The 22994-nt window shown below is 43.4% G+C and overlaps 1 protein-coding gene across 2 annotated transcripts in view; it reads left to right on the top strand.

Annotated features, from left to right (window-relative positions):
* The window catches only part of LRRC31 (leucine rich repeat containing 31), a 28398-nt gene extending 6997 nt beyond the window's left edge, over positions 1 to 21401 (top strand). Inside the window, exons 2-9 of one of the 2 annotated variants that reach the window (XM_044255105.1) lie at positions 1823 to 1966; positions 3622 to 3789; positions 6452 to 6619; positions 6853 to 7020; positions 7803 to 7970; positions 11131 to 11298; positions 15063 to 15230; positions 21038 to 21401. In XM_044255105.1, the coding sequence (XP_044111040.1) occupies positions 1823 to 1966; positions 3622 to 3789; positions 6452 to 6619; positions 6853 to 7020; positions 7803 to 7970; positions 11131 to 11298; positions 15063 to 15230; positions 21038 to 21393 (1508 nt within the window). In that variant the 3' untranslated portion in view covers positions 21394 to 21401. The remainder of the gene's footprint in view (positions 1 to 1822; positions 1967 to 3621; positions 3790 to 6451; positions 6620 to 6852; positions 7021 to 7802; positions 7971 to 11130; positions 11299 to 15062; positions 15231 to 21037) is intronic. The other variant, XM_044255106.1, reaches the window with a different exon arrangement.
* The last annotated feature ends 1593 nt before the right edge of the window (positions 21402 to 22994 follow it).

Raw genomic sequence — 22994 nt, 5'->3', positions numbered from 1 at the left:
TGCAGAGAAAGGGGAACCTTCCTACACTGTTGGTGGGAATACAAGCTGGTGCAACCACTCTGGAAAACAGCATGGAGGTTCCTCAAAAAGTTGAAATTAGAGCTGCCCTATGACCCAGGAATCGCACTACTGGGTATTTACCCTAAAGATACAAATGTAGTGATCTGAAGGGGCACCTGCACCCAAATGTTTATAATAGCAATGTCCACAATAGCCAAACTATGGAAAGAACATAGATGACCATCAACAGACGAATGGATAAAGATGATGTGGTATATATACACAATGGAATACTATGCAGCCATCAAAAGAAATGAAATCTTGCCATTTGCAATGATGTGGATGGAACTAGAGGGTATCAGGCTAAGCAAAATAAGTCAGAGAAAGACAATTATCATATGATCTCCCTGATATGAGGAATTTGAGACGCAGGGCGAGGGGTCTTGGGGGATAAGGATGGAAAAAATGAAACAAGATGGGATTGGGAGGGAGACAAACCATAAGAAACTCTTAATCTCACAAAACATATATAGGGTTGCTGGAGGGTGGAGGGGGGATAGAGTGGCTGGATGATGGATGTTGGGGAGGGTATGTACTAAGGTGAGTGCTGTGAATTGTGTAAGCCTGTACACAAACCTGTACCCCTGAAGCAGATAATACCTTATATGTCAATAAAAATAAATAAATAAAAATAAAATTCAAGTTGCCTTTAAAAAAAAAAACAGTCAGTGAATGCTGGTGAGTGCTGTAAATTGTATAAGACTGGTGAGTGCTGTAAATTGTGTAAGACTGGTGATTCACAAATAATATATTATGTGTTAATAAAAAATCATAGCCAGCCAGCAAACACACTGCAGAGGAGAAGTAGAGTTTGTGTTCCTCTCCTAATATTTAAGTCTAGGCTGATTCCTACTGAAATCTTACTATTAATTTTCACTGGTACCAATACATTTCTCTTTAGCTATGTGGTTTTGTACTTCGTAAAGGTTAGAAGAGTATCACTGCATATTTGGAACTTACACTTTCATTATGGATTCCAGTATACTCTTTTTATGTTTTAAAATTTACATTTTCATCTACAAAACCTCCTTAAAGTCACTGTCAGTACCTGCATATTTGTTTTTCCTTACAAAAGTATGATGTGTTTTATATGTGTCTTAAATGCTGACACATACTGGGACATAATAGGTGTTCAATGAAACTAAAGCTTTTCTTAGCTTAATGTTCGAACTTGATAAGGGGGCCACATAAGTCGTCTCTCACAACAAGAAGGACAAATGAGGCTTTCTGGGTGTATTCTCTGGCAGGGGTGGAGAAAAGCTCTCCCAGCCACTCCGCCCTCTGGATCTGCCAACTGAATGGTCTAGGAGCCACGTTTCATTGGCTCCTGTAGCCAATGAAGCTCCAGGCGGGTGAGGGCAGGTGACTGCAATGCTTCCCTTTCCTCACTGGTTTGGTCAAATACCTGTATTCCCCACCTGGCGTGCACCAGGCTGCGTGTCCCTTAAAGGCTGTGCTAAGAAGTTCACTATTTCGTCCAGGAAGACAACCGTGTCTACATGCTGACAAGCTCCTGTCAGGCCATGAAGGAAAAGCGCCTGAGTCCTCAGTTTCCTTGCCGGAAGAGGGTCACTGCAGTGATCAGTGTCCAGCACCTGGAGGCAGGACAGTGGTGAAGTTCTGTCTCTGCTTAGCGCTTCCCTTCTGGGCGGAGGTTTGCTCAGGACTGTTGTTAGTCTTGTTGACTTGTCTTATTGCCATCACTGTGCCTCTTTACCACGGTCTCACTCAGGGCACGTTCTTCTTTATTCTCACCATGTAGCTCGGCCTCTCACTTCAGAAATGGAATGCGGACCCAGCATGGAGGAAAAGGAGCAGTTCCTGCAGAAGCTGGGCAGAACAGCCGTGGACAAGTGTCTAGATCTGAACAACTGCAGGCTGACGGCGGCCGACTTGAGGGAAGCGGGTCTGTAGCTGCCGGCGCGCACGGAGGGCCACGGGAGCCCTCGGGTTGCCACTGGCGGGCAAAACACGCTCATTACTCACCTGGCAACCCCGGGTCTCAGGGTGGCCCCAGACAACTCGGGAATAGCAGCTGCACCACTATTTTTTTTTTTTTAACAAGTTAATTGATCCTTTCTCAAGCTTCAAAGATTTGAGCCAAGTGTAGGAGGAAGGTTCCTTTGTCAGTTCTCCCTAGCATTTCACCTCCCCTACTGCTGGCTCCTTACTCCCTGAAAAACATTCGTCTCGCCCACGGCACGAGATATAAACTCGTGCTGCCCGTCCGTGACGCCCGAGCCCTGCTGGGTGCGTAGTTATCAGTGGGGCAAGAGAGGAGCCGCCAGCAGTCACTGCTCACAACCTACACGCTCAGCGGCGTGAGCAGCAGCTGCCACACTTCCGTGATGGCGATTCCGTGATGGTTGCGAAGGTGCCCCTCCGCACACAACTATGACCACCTTTCTTTTCCCTTTTTCTCAGAGACCTGAAGCCCAGCCTTCCCTCAAACTAGTTGAGTCTCCCAGCACAGAGGTATCAAAAGAACTGGATCGGGAGTGAGGGGTCCTTGACCATTTTAACGGAAATCCATGCCATTACATTTTGGACATTGTCTTCAGCAAGAACCTACCCATGTCTGTGTTTCCAGACGCCCGTGTGTCAGAATCACTCGCAGAGTTTGTGTTCACTTGACTTCAACCCAGACCACTGACCTGGAGTCTCGGAGTGCGGGCCCCAGCAATCTTGTTTTTAATTTTTTTTTCCTTCTTCCTGTGTTCAGTAGACTTCTCTGCTGAATAAAGTTAGGATTTGGGTAAACAAGTTGAAATTGAAGGCTAGTATAAAAAAAGCAAAAACAAATTTCACTCCTAAGCTTGGCCTCAGAATATTGGACGCTGCTGTGCCTAAAACTGTAAGAGCTCAGCTTGCTACTTCTGACTGCTGCCCTGAACCTTCAAGATAGGTATTTAAAAGCAAATACTCGAAGATTCTTTGCCTGCTCCAGGTGGGCATTTCTACTCTTGAGTCTCGTTGCTTCAGGACATAAAGATGGCCTTAGCGAATCTTTATCACAGACAGTAAGATCACTGTTAATGGGCAATGGCAGCTACTCAGAGAAGGTTCCGGTCAGGCTTTGTGCCTGTCTAAACCTCCACATATTGGTCTATTAAAATATAATGGGAGCTTTCTAAGGTGGTGATACCCAGGAAATCATGATCTAAAAGAAGGGGTAACATGGACCCCCAATCTCGGCAATCCTGGCCAACAGAGCAGTCTTCCAGCTTTCAGCCCGAGGATCCGATAGGATGAAGGGGTGAGGAATTATTTTTGCAAAATAAAGGACTAGTATGCATATGACAGCGGCAGTGGTAGTAACAGTAGAATTACCATTTCTGCTGCAATAAAGGAGCTCCTATGAAGTCTTATGAAGATACCACTACATTTTTGGAGCGCATTTATTTGGCAGAAATAGGAAATATCCTAGGAAATAGGAAATACAAAAGTCATTCTTCCCAATTGCATGGCTGAGGGACCCCTGCTTTGCTGAAGGCCAGTATGGCCACCGCTCCTTCGTGCAGTGATGTAAGCAACTCTGTATATCCTCTTGTTCATTTCCAGTTGCTTTGTTGCCTCTTCTCCCAGACTTGGAAAAACTGGATATTTCCTGGAATGATTCTGTAGGCGGAAACCTCCATTCAGTTACACAGCACCTGCATCTCCTCAGCAAGTTAAAAATCCTGAGGCTGGGAAGTTGCAGACTTACCACGGATGATGTGCAAGCCCTGGGTATGGTCAATGTTTCACTGGAAGCGGCTCTGAAGTGTCAAGGGCAAACTCCCTGGGTCACCCCCACCCCCCAGGTGCTTGTGAATGAGAGCGCCTGGATGATGGAATGAATACCATGCTAGCACTTGCAAAACTTCTAAAAAGCTACGCAGCCTGTACCTACTAGCACTGTAGTAAGCCCCAGGACAGAGTAGGGAACAAGGCTGGCCAGAAAGACATTAGCTCTCAACGGAATTTAAATGGAGATAGTTTGTCAAATTTGCTTACTCTCAGTCTGCTAATTGTCTGTAAAATTGAGGAGTTGGGGTAGATAATGATTATTTTCCGATCCCAAAATAATCTCTTCTATTTTTCCATTACCATCTTAAAAAATGGATCAAAACAAGAACTTTAAACTGAAAGCAATGGTTTAAATAGAACTAGGACCTCAATTAAGTTAATTTATATACTGGACACAGAATGTAGGATAAAATTTGTCACTCTATTAACCCAACTCTTTATACAATCCTTGCTGGTTTCAGATGTCATTCAGATTTTTTTTTTTAAAGATTTTATGTATTTATTTGACAGAGAGAAATCACAAGTAGATGGAGAGGCAGGCAGAGAGAGAGAGGGAAGCAGGCTCCCTGCTGAGCAGAGAGCCCGATGCAGGGCTCGATCCCAGGACCCCGAGATCATGACCTGAGCCGAAGGCAGCGGCTTAACCCACTGAGCCACCCAGGCGCCCTGCCATTCAGATTTTTAAATATTCTTTTGGTCTGAAGTTTCTTATTTCAGCGACTATTTTGATCATTTACATCTCTGCAAAAATATCTGTAAAAACAACACAGTTCACGTCAAATGTCCTCTCTCTAATCCCTCTGTAGGAAATCAGGGTCATTTGATGCCCCCTGGCCCAGCCTTCCTTTAGCTGAGGAGAAACCCCCCATAAGTGGCCACGTGTTAGTTCACATTCTAGCCCCCCGTCTAACTAGTCTTGTGACCATGGACAATTATTTAAACTTCCTAAGCCTCAGCTTTCTATCTTTCTTTTCTCTGAAATGGGTTGGATATCTACCTCAAAAAACTATTGTGAGGATTAAATAATTTCTATGAAGCACTTTCGACGTGCCTGGCGCATAGTACGTGCTCAGTAATGGAGAGGTCCTCCTTTCATTACTCCCTCAATCGAAATGAACTCTCAGTGGCTTGATGTGATGAGTTGAGCCCCACTGGTTAGCAGCTGATTATGATGTAGCAGACTGCAAATTTAACTCACTGCTACTCAGGGGTGAACAGAAAATGTAGTTTCTCTATTTTCTGTGATTCATCTAAATTTTGTTCATGATCTTCCAATGTTAAGAAATGGGGCAACGGGAATTTCTGCCCTGGAACTCATTCCAAAATTACCTGGTTCAGGAGAGAGCCTACATCCTTGTTGCCGTGATGTTTTGTAACCCGCTCCCTCTCCCAGACTCCTTCTCCTCTCTGGAAGGGCTTCTGCATCTTCTCCCATCAGAAGGGACCTTCCTTAGTATTGAGGGCAGATGTGGTACAGGGAGAATAAACGGTTTAATGAAAAGAGACCATAAATCAGGGGGCACGCCAATGTTATCATACCTGTTACAATTGCTGAGTGTAGGATGATCGATGATGGCTCCCCCGTACCACGTGCACAGCAGACCTGGCTGATCAGTCCTGCACTCTCTGTCCTTGATGCTGAGGAGGGCTTCCAGGTATAGAAAGCCACCCCAGCTGACTGGCAATGGCACACACAATGGCACCTGTGCTGAGAGAACATGCATTTTAACAGGAGGCTCCTGGACTCCCCAAACCTCAGTCCACACAAAGAATGGCCAGTGGCAGAAGTCCAAGGCCAGTAGTGGAGCGTGGAGGAGAGGCTTCTAGACACAGGGGACTTTCCATTACTCTTAACCATTCAGTGTTGAGATTGACTCCACACATCGAGGAAGTGCATTTTCCATGTGTGTGCCTCTCTGCCCTGTTCTACCCAGGACAGTAGAAGTCATTCCTAAGGCTGCTTTCCCTGGTCACTTCCCTGCTCTCCTCCAGCTTCCATTCCAGCCCTTAGATGCTTTCCACCCTTTTCTCACTGCACCCTCCTCCACTCTCCAGGGCTGCTGTGCACGTGGTACGGGGTGCATGGCTGCATGGCTGTTACAAGCTGCTAGCATCTTGTGCTTTATTACTGGTTCTCTCTAGGGCTCAGTTCAGTTGTATATTCTTGATGTCTAAGTGAGCTTTGCCCCCGCAGTGGTGGGTACCTTGCTTGGCCTCTCCTCATCCTCTGGTCCAGCTTCCCAGTGATGCTGACCCCAGACAAGGTGGATGAGAGAAAGCAGTTGGAATAGTACACGTATTTACTACCACAAAACAAAATCCACGAAACCACCCTACTGACAGGTGGGGTTTTCTGGACAATGATTTTTGTACAGAGGCCCGGCTTCGGAACCTTGGAGGGACTAGAATCACTGAGCCTCTAAATACAGGGGCTCAGCCTGCTGGGACCAGGCAAGAACTGGGTCTACTCTGTTCTTTGGCACCTGACCAGTCCCTGGCTCAGCCATTATCATTCCATAAATAACATTTGTGCTGATTTTGAGGCAGACTCCCTGCTTTGCAGATTAGCAATCGACCCAATCTTTGGGCTGTTTTGTAACAGGAGAAGCACTCGGGGGCATAACTGACCTGCGGGAGCTGAACTTGTCCTGGAACAGTGAAGTGGGGGGGAACTTGCCTCTGACCCTCCAGAAGTTCCAAGAAGGGAGCAAGATACAAGCACTCGAGCTTGTGGGTTGTGACCTCACATCTGAAGATGGGGCATTTGTGGGTAAGTGGAATTTGGAAGGGTCCCTCCCAGAAAATAAATGTAAAGATGCCCACGAGCAGGCAGCCTGAGGGTCAAAGGGTCAAAGTTGGCTGTGCTTTATCTCTCCCTGAATGGGAAGAGGGGCTCACTGTACCCCTGGGATCACATGAGGCCACCCTCCCCCTCCTGCCCCAACAGTCACACCCTGCCTTTTTATTGAGTTGCTCTTCTCATTTGGATTCACTTCCCTCTAGGTCAGTTGCTACCCATGATGCAAAATCTCGAAGTCCTTGACCTTTCCCTTAACAGAAATATCGGTGCCAGTATGAACAGTATTTCTCAGGGATTAAGAAGTACCTCAAATCTGAAAGTACTGAAGTTACACTCATGTGGGCTATCACAAGAGAGTGTCAGACTGCTGGGTGAGTTAGCAATAACTAGGATTTTTCTGTATATACGTAATTTTAGTTTATATTTAATTTTTTAAAGCTGTTAGGAAATTCAATTAAATATACACAGCGGTTATGTTGGGGCAGGAGATTATAGGTAATTTAAATCTTCTTTGTTTTATTCTTTTCTAACTCTTTTACAATAAGCATATACTTTCATGAGTCTAAAGATAACCTCTTAAGATGGCAGACTCTGAAAAGACCAGAATATTCCGGGTTTGAGATAGACACTGGGCAAAAGAAAAGTTATGTGCTAAGAAAGCTCTCCATTTTTCTCTTACTTTTGAAAATGTCAACATTATTTTATGCTTGGTAGTAGGAAGGAATTGGTACTGATAAAAAGAAAGCTTCAGTGGCATCTGTAGGGAGAGCATGACATGAAATTTTGTGTTCCCCTTCGACTTACAGAGCCTATAATATCCTTTTCACTGGCAGTTTGAGTAAGTCTAGAATTCTGTGAAATGCCAATGCGCCAGTGTAGGAGGACGAGAATGAGCCATTGCAGGGTTCCACTGAAGCCATTGGCAGTCAATGCAGATCACAGGGTGTTGGTTGGGGCGGGGGGTGTTTGAAGCCACTGTCAAGTCCAGAGAGGGCCAGATGGTAGGAAGTCTAAAGTTCTTCCCTCATCTTGTCTTTTCTCAACTTGGTGTATTTTCACCATCTCCCTTCTACACACCTGCCCCCTTGCCTGCCCTACACCTGCCTTCCACCTTCTAGCTTGTCAGAATGGGACTTTTGATTTTCTCCTTTAGATGCTGCTTTTAGGTACTTGGGTGGACTGAAGAAATTAGACCTTTCCTGCAACAGGGAGCTGGGTGGAGGTTTTGAAGACTCATCGGCTCTGCTGGCCACGTTGGAGCATCTAGAAGTTTTGGATCTTCACCAGTGCTCGCTCACGGCCAATGACGTGGCGTCGCTGAGTAAGTGTGAACAAGAGAATCAAGGAAGGACTTTTGGAACCTCAGTATATGTTTGGAACTTGACAAATTTGAGATGTCCCCTTAAACTTACTTAAACTTACCAAAAGCATCAAATCATAAAAGTTCTTTGAATGCCCCAATATTTTATTTGCCATATATTATGTGCTCAGTAAATATGAATGAATCTAAATTCCTCCTATACACGTTTGTAAATGATGGATATGGCACTTGGTGGAGAAAATTTTGAATATGTATTACTGTTTAGAAATGACTCTGTTACAAAGTTTGTTTCGAACAGGGATGTAGAGAGAAGGCCCAAAAGAGGGCACTGCGGCTTTCTAACAAGTAAAGTTAAGCCCCTTGGATACAATGAAATTACACAAGAATTTAGGGTAGTGCATCACGGGTATACATTATAACTTTAGGGGCCTACACTGACTTTCCACTGTAGACATAATCCTGTAATTATAACACGTAATGTATAAATGCAGTTTCCCATAACAAACAGCGCCAAGCGCAGCCTTGCCATTAAGGGGTTTATTCCATCTGTGGCCACAGTAAACTTCCAAAACACCTCCAGGATCTCATCACCAAGGCCTACCGTCTAGACCTTGACCGGGCTGGTTCAGACCACTGTCATCTTGTGCCCAGACTACCGCGAGTCCAAGTGGTCTCCCTTTTCCTCCTCTGTCATTCTGACTTTGTTGCCTAGCCTTCCCCTCCTCGATTCTACCCCAGCCACTTTTCTGTGCTGACCTCCTGTCCTGGGGCCTTTGTCCTTGCTCTTTCTCCAGATCATGGCCCCTCCTGTGTTGGGAGCCCCTTCTGCATCTCTCCTTCATTAGGTACAGAGGTCTGGCACAGAGTTGGCACCAGGAGATTCTTGTTGAATATGATCGAATGAATGAATCAATTGAAAACAAGAATAAGGGCACCTGGGTGGCTCAGTTGGTTGAGCGACTGCCTTCAGCTCAGGTCACAATCCTGGAGTCCTGGGATCGAGTCCCACATTGGGCTCCCTGCTCAGCGGGGGCTCTGCATCTCCTCTCCCCCTGACCTTTCCCCTCTCATGTTCACTTGCTCTCATTCTCTCTCACTCTCTCAAATAAACGAATAAATTAAATCTTTTTTAAAACGCATATAAAAAAAGAAAACAAGAATAAAAAGAATTTTTTAGCTTTTCTTTGGGAAGGAAAAGACTAAAACAGGTACTTATTAGGTCTAACATCTATATTTTAGACCTGCTAAATTACATTTGGGGCTCATGCCTCAATTTGGAAAACAGAAAATTCAAGGCTTTCATAAAGATTTTTTTTTAAGATTTTATTTATTTAGGGGGTGCCTGGGTGGCTCAGTGGGTTAGAACCTCTGCCTTCGGCTGAGGTCATGATCTCTGCTGAGCAGGGAGCCTGCTTCCTCCTCTCTCTCTGCCTACTTGTGATCTTTTTTTTTTTTTTTTTTAAATTCCTCAGAAGTGCTTCTTCTTTTTTTTTTTTTTTTTTAAGATTTTATTTATTTGACAGAAAGAGGTCACAAGTAGGCAGAGAGGCAGGCAGAGAAAGAGGAGGAAGCAGGCTCCCTGCTGAGCGGAGAGCCGGATGCGGGACTCGATCCCAGGACCCTGAGATCATGACCTGAGCCGAAGGCAGCGGCTCAACCCACTGAGCCACCCAGGCGCCCCTGCCTACTTGTGATCTTTCTCTGTCAAATAATTAAATAAAATCTTTTAAAAAAATTTAAAAATTAAAAAAAAGATTTTATTTTATTTATTTGACAGGCAGCGATCACAAGTAGGCAGAAAGGCAGGCAGAGCAAGAGGAAGGGAAGCAGCTCTCCACTGAGCAGGGAGCCCAATGCGGGGCTCAATCCCATGACCCTGAGATCATGACCTGAGGTGAAGGCAGAGGCTTTAACCCACTGAGCCACCCAGGTGCCCCTTTCATAAAGATTTTAAAGAAACAAAACAAATCTGTTTCTGAGCTCCAGGTGGGGCAAATGGGGTATCACCATCCCCTTTCCTTCTGAGCCTCCTACCTGGAGGAGAGGAGATACCCCTGAATTATCAACAGCCAGATTCCAAAGAATGAATTTTCCTTGTTACAGCCAAAAGAAATGAATATCACCTCAGGTCTTCTTACTCAGAAGAAGGTTCCAGGGCTTCAGGGACCTCAGTTGTTACTGCAAGCCTAACAGGGGTTCCACTTATCTTACCAAATGTGCTGCCACCAGCACAGGTGAACGGCCCTGGAAAGCTAATGATTATAGAAGAACTGTAACAAATTGCATCCTTCTCCTACTGTATAATTTGAAAGAGATGGAAATGAAAATACATTCCGTTTATATCTTAAGAGTTTAAATAACTCACCATTCTTTTATCTGATCATTCTAGATACTCCAAAGGAATAGAATTACAGGTCGTTTAGCCAACAAATTTTGATTCAAATCATCCAGTTGTACGAGGCACTGTGCCATGGGCTAAGGGAAATTCATAGTCCAGGAGCCGCCATCTGGTAGGGACAGGAATAAACCACCCACACGGTGAAGAGGAAGACACTGTGACATCTGTTGGGATCCCACCTGCCTGCCTGCCTTTCCTTCCTATCCTCTTTCCCTCCTTCCACCAACGTCTGTGCCTCCAGTGTTCTAGATTCTTCCGCATACTCTGGGGAGGAAGCAGGCCCTACAGACAAGCTCATCTTCACTGAGGGGGGACGGAAAAACACATAAGCAAAAATGAATAGGGTGACATAATAGTGACCAAGGGCTTCTGTAGCTTAGGGGGCCCTGGAAGGCTCTGCGGAGGTGAGGCAGCCCCACAGAGATCCCACCATACTGACATGTACTGAGTCATCTCATCTTCCCAGTGACCCTGTGAAGTTCTGCTGTCGTTCTTACTATGGTGGTAACTGAGGTTCAGAGAAGTTAAGTAACTTTCCTAAAATCACACGGTTCTTTAGCCACAGAGGCATAATTAGGACCCAGTTCTGTCTCCAAGGTCTTTGCTCCTAATGTCTAGCCTGGCGAGAGCCCTGCACACTGGGGAGCGTGGTTGGTGTGTGTGTGCATAAGGGAGGGAGACTGTGGGACTGTGGGACCCAAATATCCAGAAGACTCTTCATGAGATGGTGCCTAAAACATGTCACTGCTGACATTTCCACAGCCCAGGTAATCCCTTTACTCTCCAGTCTTCAAGAGTTGGATTTATCTGCCAACAAGAAGATGGGCAGCTCTTCCGAAAACCTCCTCAGCCGGCTCCGATTTTTACCAGCACTGAAGTCCTTACTCATCAACAGCTGTGCTCTGGAGAGTGAGACGTTTACCGCCCTGGGTAAGAGAATTCCCCAGATCCCTGCAAGCATGAGCAGTAACACATGAGAACACATACTCCCTACATGGAACTCTCACGGCAAGCCTTTGCCAGAGGCAAGGCTGTGAATTAGTAATTTGTCTTCTTTTCAGGAAATGTGTTCTCTTAAAAGTAGCTTTCTGAAGGCCAGATGAATGATTCTGGCTGATTCGCAAATTTAACATTTTTACCAATCTAAAGTGTACATAGCCAACTCTGAGGTCCATATCCGTGGTAACTTGGGATTTCACCAAGGTGCCAATATAAACTGGATTGCTGGGAGTCTGATGGGGAAAGTGAGGCAATTCCTGGTGTGTGAGTCTAATTGATGGCCCAGCACCCACTTTCCAACAGAATTCATTGCCTCTCTAGGAATCTGGGCCTGCTTAAAGGTCATAAATACTGTCCAGCCTAGATCAAGGGTCTACAGAATCTGGAATGTCTGCCTCTTCGGGGTCAAGAATATTGTTTACAAGATAGAGGGAGATACTTTTTTTAAGATTTTATTTATTTATATGACACAGAGAGAGACAGTGAGAAAGAGGGAACATAAACAGGGGGAGTGGGAGAGGGAGAAGCAGGCTTCCCACAGAGCAGGGATCCTGACGTGAGGCCTGATCCCAGGACCCTGGGATCATGACCCAAACTGAAGGCAGATGCTTAACAACTGAGCCACCCAGGCGCCCCTAGAGGGAGATACTTTGAGGCAAAGTCACTTGGCACCATTCTGCAGAATCTGCCAACCAGGCAGAGCACTTTGGGCATACATTGCTGGATGGGGGTCCCCAACGCCACCCTTTTTTTTTTTTTAAAGATTTTATTTATTTATTTGTCAGAAAGAGAGAGAGAGAGAAAGCACACAAGCAGGCAGAGAGGCAGGCAGAGGCAGAGAGAGAGGCAGTCTTCCCGCCGAGCAAGGAGCCCGATGTGGGACTTGATCCCAGGACCCTGGGATCATGACCCGAGCTGAAGGCAGCAGCTTAACCCACTGAGCCACCCAGGCGTCCCCCCAACGCCACATTTAGGTTCAGTGATTCACTAGGAGGACTCACAGGTTTCAGCCTAGAGTTGGATTCACTGTTGGGATTTATTACAACAGAAGGATACAAATCAAAACTGGCAAAGGGAGAGGCATGTGGCACAAAGAGGAAACCAAGTACAAGCTTCCAAGAGCCCTCCATCTGTGGAGTCACACAGGACACGCTTCCTTCGCCCACTGGCTTCTGACAACACATGTGAAGTGATGCCTTCCAGGGAAGCTCACCTGAACCTTCCATCTGGGGCTTTTATTGGGGGTTGACCACACAGGCACCCTCTACTGGCACATCTAGGAATTCCAGAGCACAGAAGGAAAGCTGGTGTTCAGTGTAAGTCATAGAATTTGCAGACACATAGGGGAGGAGCAGCGAGCCACTCTTATTAGGTGAGGAAGGGGTGGAACACATCCAACTACAAGTGCCCACACGCTGGCCAGCCTTGCCAGGAAGTCTTTAGGGGGTAGCAGCCTCAGGCCTGGCAGGTTAACTCTTGCTCTGCACACATGCACAGACTAAAGAGCTTACACTGCGGTGCTTCCTGGACAAGGAGGAAAACAGAGTCCTTCTCTCTGGCCCCCAAGGGTTCTATGTCCGTTGACATTTCTAGGAAAATGAATTGTACCATGGGCTAGACAGGAGTTACAATTAATGAAATAAACATATTCTAGTAAGAAAATAAGCTACTTATTAATGTCTGTTAACAGAAATGAATGCATGTAATCCACCCCAAATTCTAAGACCTCTACGTTTAGGGCACACTTGCAACCTTTCAGCCCAGTACTTTGTTCAGCCCACATAGATTTGGCTCTTGCTGTGAACTGTGCCCACTCCTCCCAGCATCGCTCATCTCCTTGTCCCCATGTCTGGATGGGCAAAATAGCAGATCTGGAGTTCTTAACCTAGGTCAGCAAGTCAGTCTAGAGTTGTGCCTGGGGGAGGAGGCTGTGAACTCCTGAAAATTGATTGCAGTTATTTTGTGGGGAAGTATGTGGTTCATTTTCTGGCTTCAAAGCACCTGGGATTAGGCTGCTTAAAATCAAATTCTGGCTCTAGCTCTTGTGACCTGAGATAGTTAACATCTCTGTGTTTCAGTCTCCTTGTCTGTAAAATGTAAATTGGAATATTAGTACATACTTCATGGGGTTGTAAGAATTAAATGTGTTGGGACACCTGGATGGCTCCGTCAGTTAAGTGGCTGCCTTCGGCTCAGGTCATGATCCTAGGGTCCTAGGATCGAGTCCCGCATCGGGCCCCTAACCCAGCAGGGAGCCTGCTTCTCTCTCTGCCTGCTCTGCCTGCTGTTCCCCCTGCTTGTGCTCTCTCTCTCTCTCACTCTCTGTTAAATAAATAAATAAAAATCTTTTTTAAAAAATTAAATATGCTGATACATGTAAAGTCCTTGGAAAGGTGCCTGGCATATTGTAAATGCTCAGTGAATGTTAGTTGTTAATATTATTGTGGGGAGAGAAACTATAAATTTCATTTACAAAGTAAATTAGATCTTACCCCTACCCAATTTAAAAAGACACAATGGCACCTCAGCACCTCAGTTAAAATCCACATCCTTCACGGTGTCTAAGAGACTCAGGTGATCTGGCCCTAGTACCTCGGGCCACTGGCCAGTCTCCCCCTTGCTCCCTGAACCAATTTCAGCTGGTTTCTTTCAGTTCCTTCCTGTCACTGAGCTCTCCCTTGTCTCCAGGCTTTCCTGTTCTCTGGATGGAATGCCCCCACCCCCACTGGCCTCCTTCTCTTTCCTGGGGAGCTCTGACTTCAGATCTCAGCATAAAGGCTCCCTGTTAAGATACCGTCTCTTACCTAAATGAGGAGCCTCTGTATCTTTTTGGCTTAGGTCATGATCTCAGGGTCATGAGATCAAGCCCTGTGTCAGGCTCCATGCTGGCCTGGAGCCTGCTTAAGATTCTCTCTCTCCCTTGCCCTCTGCCCCTCCCCTCCTTACATTCTCATGTTTTCTCCCCCTGGCTTCCAAAAAAAGAAGTCAAGTAAACATATAATTCTCCACAACACTTTTAGAAGAAAAAGTTTCATTTCTTATTGATAGGTCTCTGTATCATGCAGGTGGGAGGGATTTTCTTATTAGATATCATAAAAGGACATATACTTGCCCCATGGACGCCTGTTATTCTTTAGAAAGAAGAGTGGAATTAAAGTGTAATTAACTATATCTTAGGAATAGTTGTTTGGGTTAATTTCAACATTAGGGGCAGCTGAGAATTAAGCAGAACCTTTTCAACCTCATTTTAAAATCTCTCCCAAATCCACTAGTTCTCTTCCTCATCTCTGAAACTGCAGGAAGGTCGACACAAACACATTTGGGTGCTTCAGAGTCTGGAGGAGGCTTGGGCCCATTTCTGAACTTCTGCTGTGATAAGAATACGTAAAACGAGGATGTGCTCTGGAAATCTCAACTAGCTGTCCAAATCCTCTGCTGCTTTCTCTTTCCTAGATGGGAACTACAGGAGAAAAATCCCAGTTGATAGTGAGTTCCACTTAATCAAGTCTTACTTTTCTAAATTCCCAACATTTCTCCCAAATAAAAATAGACAGCATAAGTTGTGGTCATGAATTTCGGACAGAAGACAATAGTTCCTGTAACTTTCTTATCTCAGTTACATTACTATGCTGTCCCAGGTTCCTCAGTTGCAGAGAGGGAAGCCTAAAGGATTGCTGTTCTGTTATCAATTTTAGCTGAAGCCTCTGCTTACCTCCCTGCTCTGAAAATATTCGACCTCTCTTGGAATAAATGTATTGGTGGCAACCTGAAGCTGCTTCTGGAAACACTGAAGTTCTTAGCGTCCCTTCGCGTGCTGAGACTGAGCAGCTGTGGCTTGGTGACGGAGGACGTGGCACTCCTGGGTTTGTATCCACTGGTCCCACGGCAGTCTCAGCCCTTGGAGCCCAGTGCACCTGCTGCAGGGGAAGGGTGGCAAGGAGCCGGGCCAGGCCTGTGGTGAACACTCTTTGCCCCTTCCCTTCTTTCTCTTGGACATCTGCTTAGGAGAGAGCTGGTGGAAACCAACAAGGGCAATTCCCAAGCCAGGAAGACAGAGGAGGGTGTTTCACAAAGGGACAGATGGGCATAGACATGGCGATAGGGCATTCCAGCTTCTGCTCCCTGCCTTCCCTGCACAAGGAGGGGAAGGACTGTCCTGGTCTCTTACTCAAACTTCAGCTCCCTCCAGTCTGCCTTCACAAAGTTTTCCCTGTCCACGTGGTACCTGCACTGTTACTTAATTTTTCCTTTATACTGAGTCTTTAACCTAAATGCTTTTATTTAAACAGGAAACTCATCATCACTGTAACTGAAATACAGGAATCACCTCTCATAGACATTAGTACACTGTTGCCAGCTGAAGGCTTTGAATAGAGGTTCATCCTCTCTCTGTTAGAAAAAGGGGAAGAGAGGTCTTTAAGAACATCAATCTGATGCTTTCTCCATGTCAATTTAGAAAGATGGAAAGAGAGTTAAATAAGGAATAAGTTTTGCACTGCAGGATTCCAGGGTATATAATATAATACCTTTCCCAAATCTCCCCTAAAATCGCCTCTGTTATGTCCACTTCCCACTGGGAAATAATGAATTGGAGAGTACATCTGTGTCTCTCCTCTACCCTTGTGCCCACATCCCCAGGACCACGCAGCCATCCATCCCCAGATCTCTTAAGTGATGAGCACCCCTCCAAAATTTTTTTTGTGAATAACAAGTTTTACTATATCTGGTTAGCCATTGCCACTTTTATATTGGATTACTTTAACAAATGGATTACATGGATTACTTTAACAAATGTTCTTTAAGAAATACTTAATCACTTATAGCTTTTTTTCTTTTATAAATAATAACAGTTTCTCAGAGAAAACTACAGAAATATTTCCATAACTTATGATCCTATTACCCAGATTTTTAAAATATCTAATAAGTATAAAATAGTGAAATATAATAATTAGGATACTTGCATGATTGGAAAATTCAAACAATACAAGTAAGTTAAAATGATGCATGCTATTTGGTTTAAAATACAGTAATATGATCATCTCAAAAATCATATAGTCATTTCAGACATGCAAAAAAAAGCATCTGACAAGACTCAATATCCACATGTGATAAAAACTCCAAGAAAAGTGGGATTGGAGGGAATATACCTCAACATGATAAAAGTCATCTATGTCAATCCTATGGCTAACGTCATACTCAATGGTGATAAATGGAGTTTTTCTCTGAAGTCAGGAACAAGAGAAGGATGTTCACTCTCGCCACTTTTATTCAACATGGTACTGGAGTTCTAGCCACAGCAGTCAGGAAATAAAAGGCATCCAAATTGGTAAGGAGAAGTAAAGCTTTCACTATGATGCATGATGACATAAAACTATGTCTAGAAAACCTGAAATGCTCCACCACAAACTATTAGAACTGCTAAATGAACTCAGTAAAGCTACAAGATACAAAGTCAATTTGCAGAATTCTGTTGCATTTCTATAATAATAAAGGAGCAGAAAGAGAAATTTGAGAAAACAACTTCCAATTGTACCCCAAATAATAAAATACCAAGGAGTAACTTAACCAAGGAGGAGAAAGACCCGTACTCTGAAAACTATAGGAGACTGATCAAAGAAATTAAAGATGACATAAACAAATGAAAAGATACTCCATGCTCATGGGCTGGGAGAACAAATATTGTTAAATGTCCATACTATCCAAAGCAATCTACAGATTTAATGTAACCCCTATCAAAATATCAACAGCATTTTTCACAAAACTAGAATAATCCTAAAATGTGTATAGAATTACAGAAGATCCCAAGTAGCCAAAACAATCATGAAGAACACAACTGGAGGTAACATAATCCCAGATTTCAAGATACACTACAGAGTTGTAGTAATCTAAACAGTATGGTCCTGGCACAGATACAGACAGACACATAGATCAATGGAACAGAGCAAAGACCCAGGGCGGGAAAGAAAAATCTTTGCTTATGTGGTCAAGTAATCTACGACAAAGGAAACAAGAATATACAATGGGGAAAAGACAGTCTCTCGATAACTGGTGCTGGGAAAGCTGAACAACTACATGCAGAAAAATGAAACTAGACCACTCTCTAACACCACACACAAAAGCTCAGAATGGATTAGAGACCTAAATGTGAGACCAGGAACCATAAAACTCATGGAAGAAAACATAGGCAGTGATCTTTTTGACACTGGCCTTAACAACATTTTTCTAGATATGTCTCCTCAGACAAGGAAAACGAAAGCAAAATTAAACTCTTGGGACTACACAAAATGAAAAGCTTTTGCACAATGAAGGAAAACACCAAAAAACATGAAAAGGCAACTTACTGAATGGGAGAAAATATTCGCAAGTGATAGATTCAGTAAGGCATTAATGTCCAAAATATTTAAAGAATTCAAACAATTCCAAAACCAAAAAACCCCAAATAAACCAATTTAAAGATGCACAGAGGAACCAGAGAGACATTTTTCTGAAGACGACATGCAGATGGTCAACCAGACACAGGAAAAGATGCTGAGCACCACTAATCATCAGGGGAATGCAAATCAAAACCACAATGAGGGAGGGCCTGGCTGGCTCAGTAAGTAGAGTGACTCTCGATCTTAGGGTTGTATGTTTGAGCACCACATTGCTTAAAATACTTAAAAATAAAATCTTAAAAACCACAACAATATGAAGTATCACCTTACACCTGTCAGAATGGCTAAAATCAAAAAGACAAGAAATAGGAAGTCTTGGAGAGGATGTGGAGGAAAAGGAACCCTCCTGCACAGTTGGTGGAAATGTAAATTGGTGCAACCACCCTGGAAAACCATACGGAGGTTCCTCAAAAAATTAAAAATAGAAATAGCACACAATCCAGTAATCCTACCACTGGGTTCTTACCCAAAGAAAACAAAAACACTAATTTGAAAAGATATACACCCCCCATGTTTATATCAGCATTAATTATAATATCTAAGATATGGAAGCAGCCCAAGTGTCCGCAGATGGATAAATGGGTAGAAAAGAGTGGTACACACACACACACATACACACACACACACACACACACAAATATTACTCAACCATAAAAAAGAATGAGATCTGTTTTTTAAGATACATACATTTTATTTATTTATTTTTAAAGTAAGTTTTATGCCCAACATGGGGCTTGAACTCATGACCCAACAATGGGATCAATGGCTCAACAATCTTGAACTTCTGCAGAGTCTTGTGTTCTACAGACTGAGCCAGCCAGGTGCCCCAAGAATGAGATCCTCCATTTGCGAGAACATGTTGGACCTAGAGGGTATAATCCTAAGTGAAATAAGTCAGAGAAAGACAAATACTATATGGTTTCCTTTATGTGCAGAATCTAAAATGCAAAACAAACGACAAAAAGCAGACTCTTAAATGCAGAGAACAAACTTATCATTAGTTACCAGAGGAGGTGGAAAATGGGTGAAATAGATCAAGAGAACCAAGTGGTATAAAAACTTAGTAAGTCATGCAGATGAGAATTATAGCATAGGGAATGCAGTCAACAATACTAAAGGATAAATAAGGAAAATAAAATACAGTTATATCTCAGAGATATTGTGGGTTTGGTTCAACACTACCACAATAGAGCAAATAATGCAAAAAGTCAAGTTGAGTACATTTTCTGGTTTCCCAATACATACAAAGTTATGTGTACACTATACTGTGGTTTATTAAGCATGCAATACATTATGTCTAAAAAAAGAATGTACCTTAGTTAAAAAATACTTTATTGTAGGGTACCTGGGTGGCTCAGTCTGTTCAGTATCTGACTCGTGACTTCAGCTCAGGTGATGATGTCAGGGTTGTGAGATCGAGCCCCACTGGGCATGGAGCCTGCCTAGGATCGTCTCCCTCCCTTTCCCTCTGACCCTACTGCCCCTAAAAAAATACTTGTTTGCTTAAAAGAGCTAACCATCATCTGAGCTTTCAGCAAATCCTACCACAGATCACCGTAACAAATTAGGCAAAAAATTCAAATATTTGAGAATTACAAAATGTGACATAAAGACACAGAGTGAGCAAATGATGTTGGAAAAATGGTGCTTGATGCAGAGTTGACCCAAACCTTCAATTTGTTAATTTAATAAAAGCACTATCTGTGAAGCACAGTAAAGTGAAGTACGGTAAAAGGAGGAATGTCTGTACTAAAAAAAATAAATAGGTTAATAGAAGGGAAGGATTAGGTGAAACAAGATCGTTGTAATGAAGGTAAGTGTTGAATCTGAATGACAGGGACATGGGAGTTTATGCTCCTATTCGGTCTATTTTTTTATACCCTTTAAAATTGCCATAATTACATAATAGAAAAAATTATAAAACAGAAAAGCATGCACATTGTCTCTAACAGTTAGGTCTTGAGAATATGGTGAGTAATGTTGCAGAGAGAGGAAGAGACCCACATCAATACGGACACCACAAACAAGAGTGCGGCTCTCGAGTGTATGGAATGCTAAGCTTTTGAATGCACAGTGGACCCAGACCTTGGGCAAGTGAAAGCAATGGGGATGGAGCAACCTGCTTGCTCTGGGAGCCAGAACACATGAAGAACGACTGAAAGACCGGGACACACTTACTCCTAAAGGGAGAGAATACGAGGGGAACAGACTGTCGTCCAACACCGCAAGGCTGGTGTGAGGAAGGAGCCAAAGCATCTGGCAGGCTGCAGAGCCATCAGTGAACATCACCGGAAGGCAGAAAGGGACCTAAAGGACGGGGGGCTTCCTCCTGCTGAGAGCCACCCCACTCTGTGGGGGCAACTGGCAAGGGTGCCTCAGGCAGGAGCTGGCTGGTGACCAGTAGAGAAGCCGGAGGGAGAGTCATCTCTGATCATTGATCCAGAGGCTGAATGAGGATGCCTCCAGGGTGGGTCCCTGCCAACTCTGAGATTCCCTGCTACTCATGGGACCTCTGTAGTCCATCACTGCATTTGGCTGGCAAGGGGAAGCACATGCTGGCTGCTCTGGGAAGCTCTCCTATCTCAAGTTACTATCTTGAGTGTTACTCAAGTGTTACACTCTTGTTAACTAAGCTAGTTACTATCTAGTGTTACCATCTTTTCTTAGCTTCATCACAAACTATTATCAAGTGCCATTTTAGGTCATACTGTGATATGTGCTCTTCAAAGGGAAAACTATTCTATGAATTGGAGGTCCCTAAGGCGACTTAGAAATCACCCATGTGTATTTGGCCATAAAAAGTGCTCAGTTAAATACTTGCTGAATGAAGAATGACTGAATGAACAGTGACCAATGAAACGGTATTAAACAGCAAGATGACAATTTATAAATGGTCCTCAGTTAAGTGAGAGCCATCACTCCTCACATTTAATTAGAGTCTGTAGAAGAGCTGGGACTTTAGTGGAGCCAAGAGCAGGAACTTGACACAAAAGATATTCTTTGGGTTGGGATTTGGAAAGAGAGGGGAAAAAAAACAAAACAAAAACTTTCAAGCTGTACTTGGGATGCACAGAGAACAGATTTGGTATTAACTTGATTTCAGATGCCCCGAATAAAGCTGCTAGCTAATAACAAATAATTTCTAATCACCAATCATTACTGATCTTGGAACTGGCAAACAGCCACGGGAGACAGTTTTCTTGTATTTTAGCATTTACTGTGACTTTATTTTTCAGCATCGGTAATACATACAGGTCACCTGGCCAAGTTACAGGAGCTTGACCTGAGCTATAATGACGGCATCTGTGATGCAGGATGGGCCATCTTCTGCCAAAATGTGTGGTTCCTCAAAGAGCTGACCGAGTTGGATATTAGCCTTCGGCCATCAATTTCTCGAGATTGTGGACAATGGTTTGGACACTTGTTAAATGCTATCACCAAACTTTCCGAGATCACGGAGATAGGAATGAGAAGATGGATCCTCCTCCCTTCACAGGAGGAAGAACTAGAACATTTTTACCAAGATCACAGACACAACATTCACTTTGACCTCGGTGAGTTTCAGGAAGCTGATTTCCCAAGGCTTAACTAAGCTATAAGCCATTATCTGGAGGAGGAAAAGAGCAAGAATGAATCTTAGTGTAATCAAAGGAATATCAGCTTCTGGACTATTTAATGGGATTGATGTTAATAAAGGTTTTGTAAATATGTATATGGTAATCTGAGGTAGATTTTGCCTTTACGTTCCAATGGCAAAGATTATGTGTTTCCATGGAGTTTCATTTATTCTGGATATATAGTTCACTTAGTGTTTAGAAGTCCTGCCAAACATGTTTAGATTCTGATAATACCTTTTTTCTTGACCTAGAATTTTCTCTGTCTTCTTTTCCCACGTGATAAATGTTCTAAATACAGGTGCGTGTGAGTGTGTGTATGTGTAAGTGTGTGCGTGAAATTCTAATGTGAAAGGCACTAGCTATGATGGTTTCATGCTGTCTTTACTATTATATGTGTCTTAATGTAATCTATTTGCATTTTTTTCAGAAAGTATACTCTTCCCTGGTTTATTATTTTATGTTCTGGTGCTTTTTATCTCAGATATAAGCAATGAACACTAATAATGGTCACAGACACATAAATCTTAGTAAAAAGTGGTCAAAACTTTGAAACCCAGTATCAAAAACACATCTTAATAAAATAAAGTAAAATCTTTTATTGCTAAAATAAAATAACATCAGCTCTGGGCACTTTTTGGTATGGACTATTCTATGTAAAATCTATTTAATTTGTTAAATAAAGTTTTTGTCTTGCTCTAAATGTTTTTTGAAATTTTTGGTTATTTTCTTGCAGGAGTATGAAACCCATTACACAGCAGAAGTGTTTGTCTGCTTACACATTTCTATTCTGATACACTCTAAGCAAATTATGCTTGGTTTCTTGTTGCTACACTAGTAATTTATATTGCAATTATTGCTTGAAGGACATGTAGAATTTCTTTTTTTTGAGATTTTATTTATTTATTTTGATGGAGAGAGATCACAAGTAGGCAGAGAGGCAGGCAGAGAGAGAGGAGGAAGCAGGCTCCCCACTGAGCAGAGAGCCCGATGCGGGGCTCGATCCCAGGACCTTGAGATCATGGCCTGAGTCGAAGACAGAGGCTTAAAGCACTGAGCCACGCAGGCACCCCCGACATGTAGAATTTGAAATCAATCAAGGAAGTCATCAGGAACGAGGAGACTTTGGGTGGTATAGATGGGGATGTTTTAGGCAATCGTGGTATTCTTCATTTTCTGGGCATTTCCATGAATTCCATGAGCACCTGTGCTCATGTATTTCCATGAACATATGCAAAACCTATGTACAACTAGCCCAAAACCGGAAACAGACCAATATCCTTCAAAGGGTGAATAGTTAGACAAACTATGATACTAGGCGATACCACTCAGCAGTAAATTGATTCATGCAACAATGTGGATGGACTTTGACTTACGCAGAGTAAAAAAGCCAGTAAAAGTAAAAGTAAAAGTAAAAAAGTGTTACATACTATGTGATTCCATTTACATGGCATCCTTGAAATAAAACTGTACAGCTGAAAACAGGGTGAGGGATCCGGAGATGGGGTGGACGGTAAGTGTGACTCAAAGGAATAACACCCGGAGATTTGTGGTGATGGCTACGTAAAGCTTACATGTG

This window comes from Neovison vison, chromosome 6 (assembly GCF_020171115.1).
Source record: "Neovison vison isolate M4711 chromosome 6, ASM_NN_V1, whole genome shotgun sequence".
Lineage (NCBI taxonomy): Eukaryota > Metazoa > Chordata > Mammalia > Carnivora > Mustelidae > Neogale > Neogale vison.
Note: the sequence above shows the minus strand (reverse complement) of the source record. Positions and strands in the feature narration are given on the sequence as shown.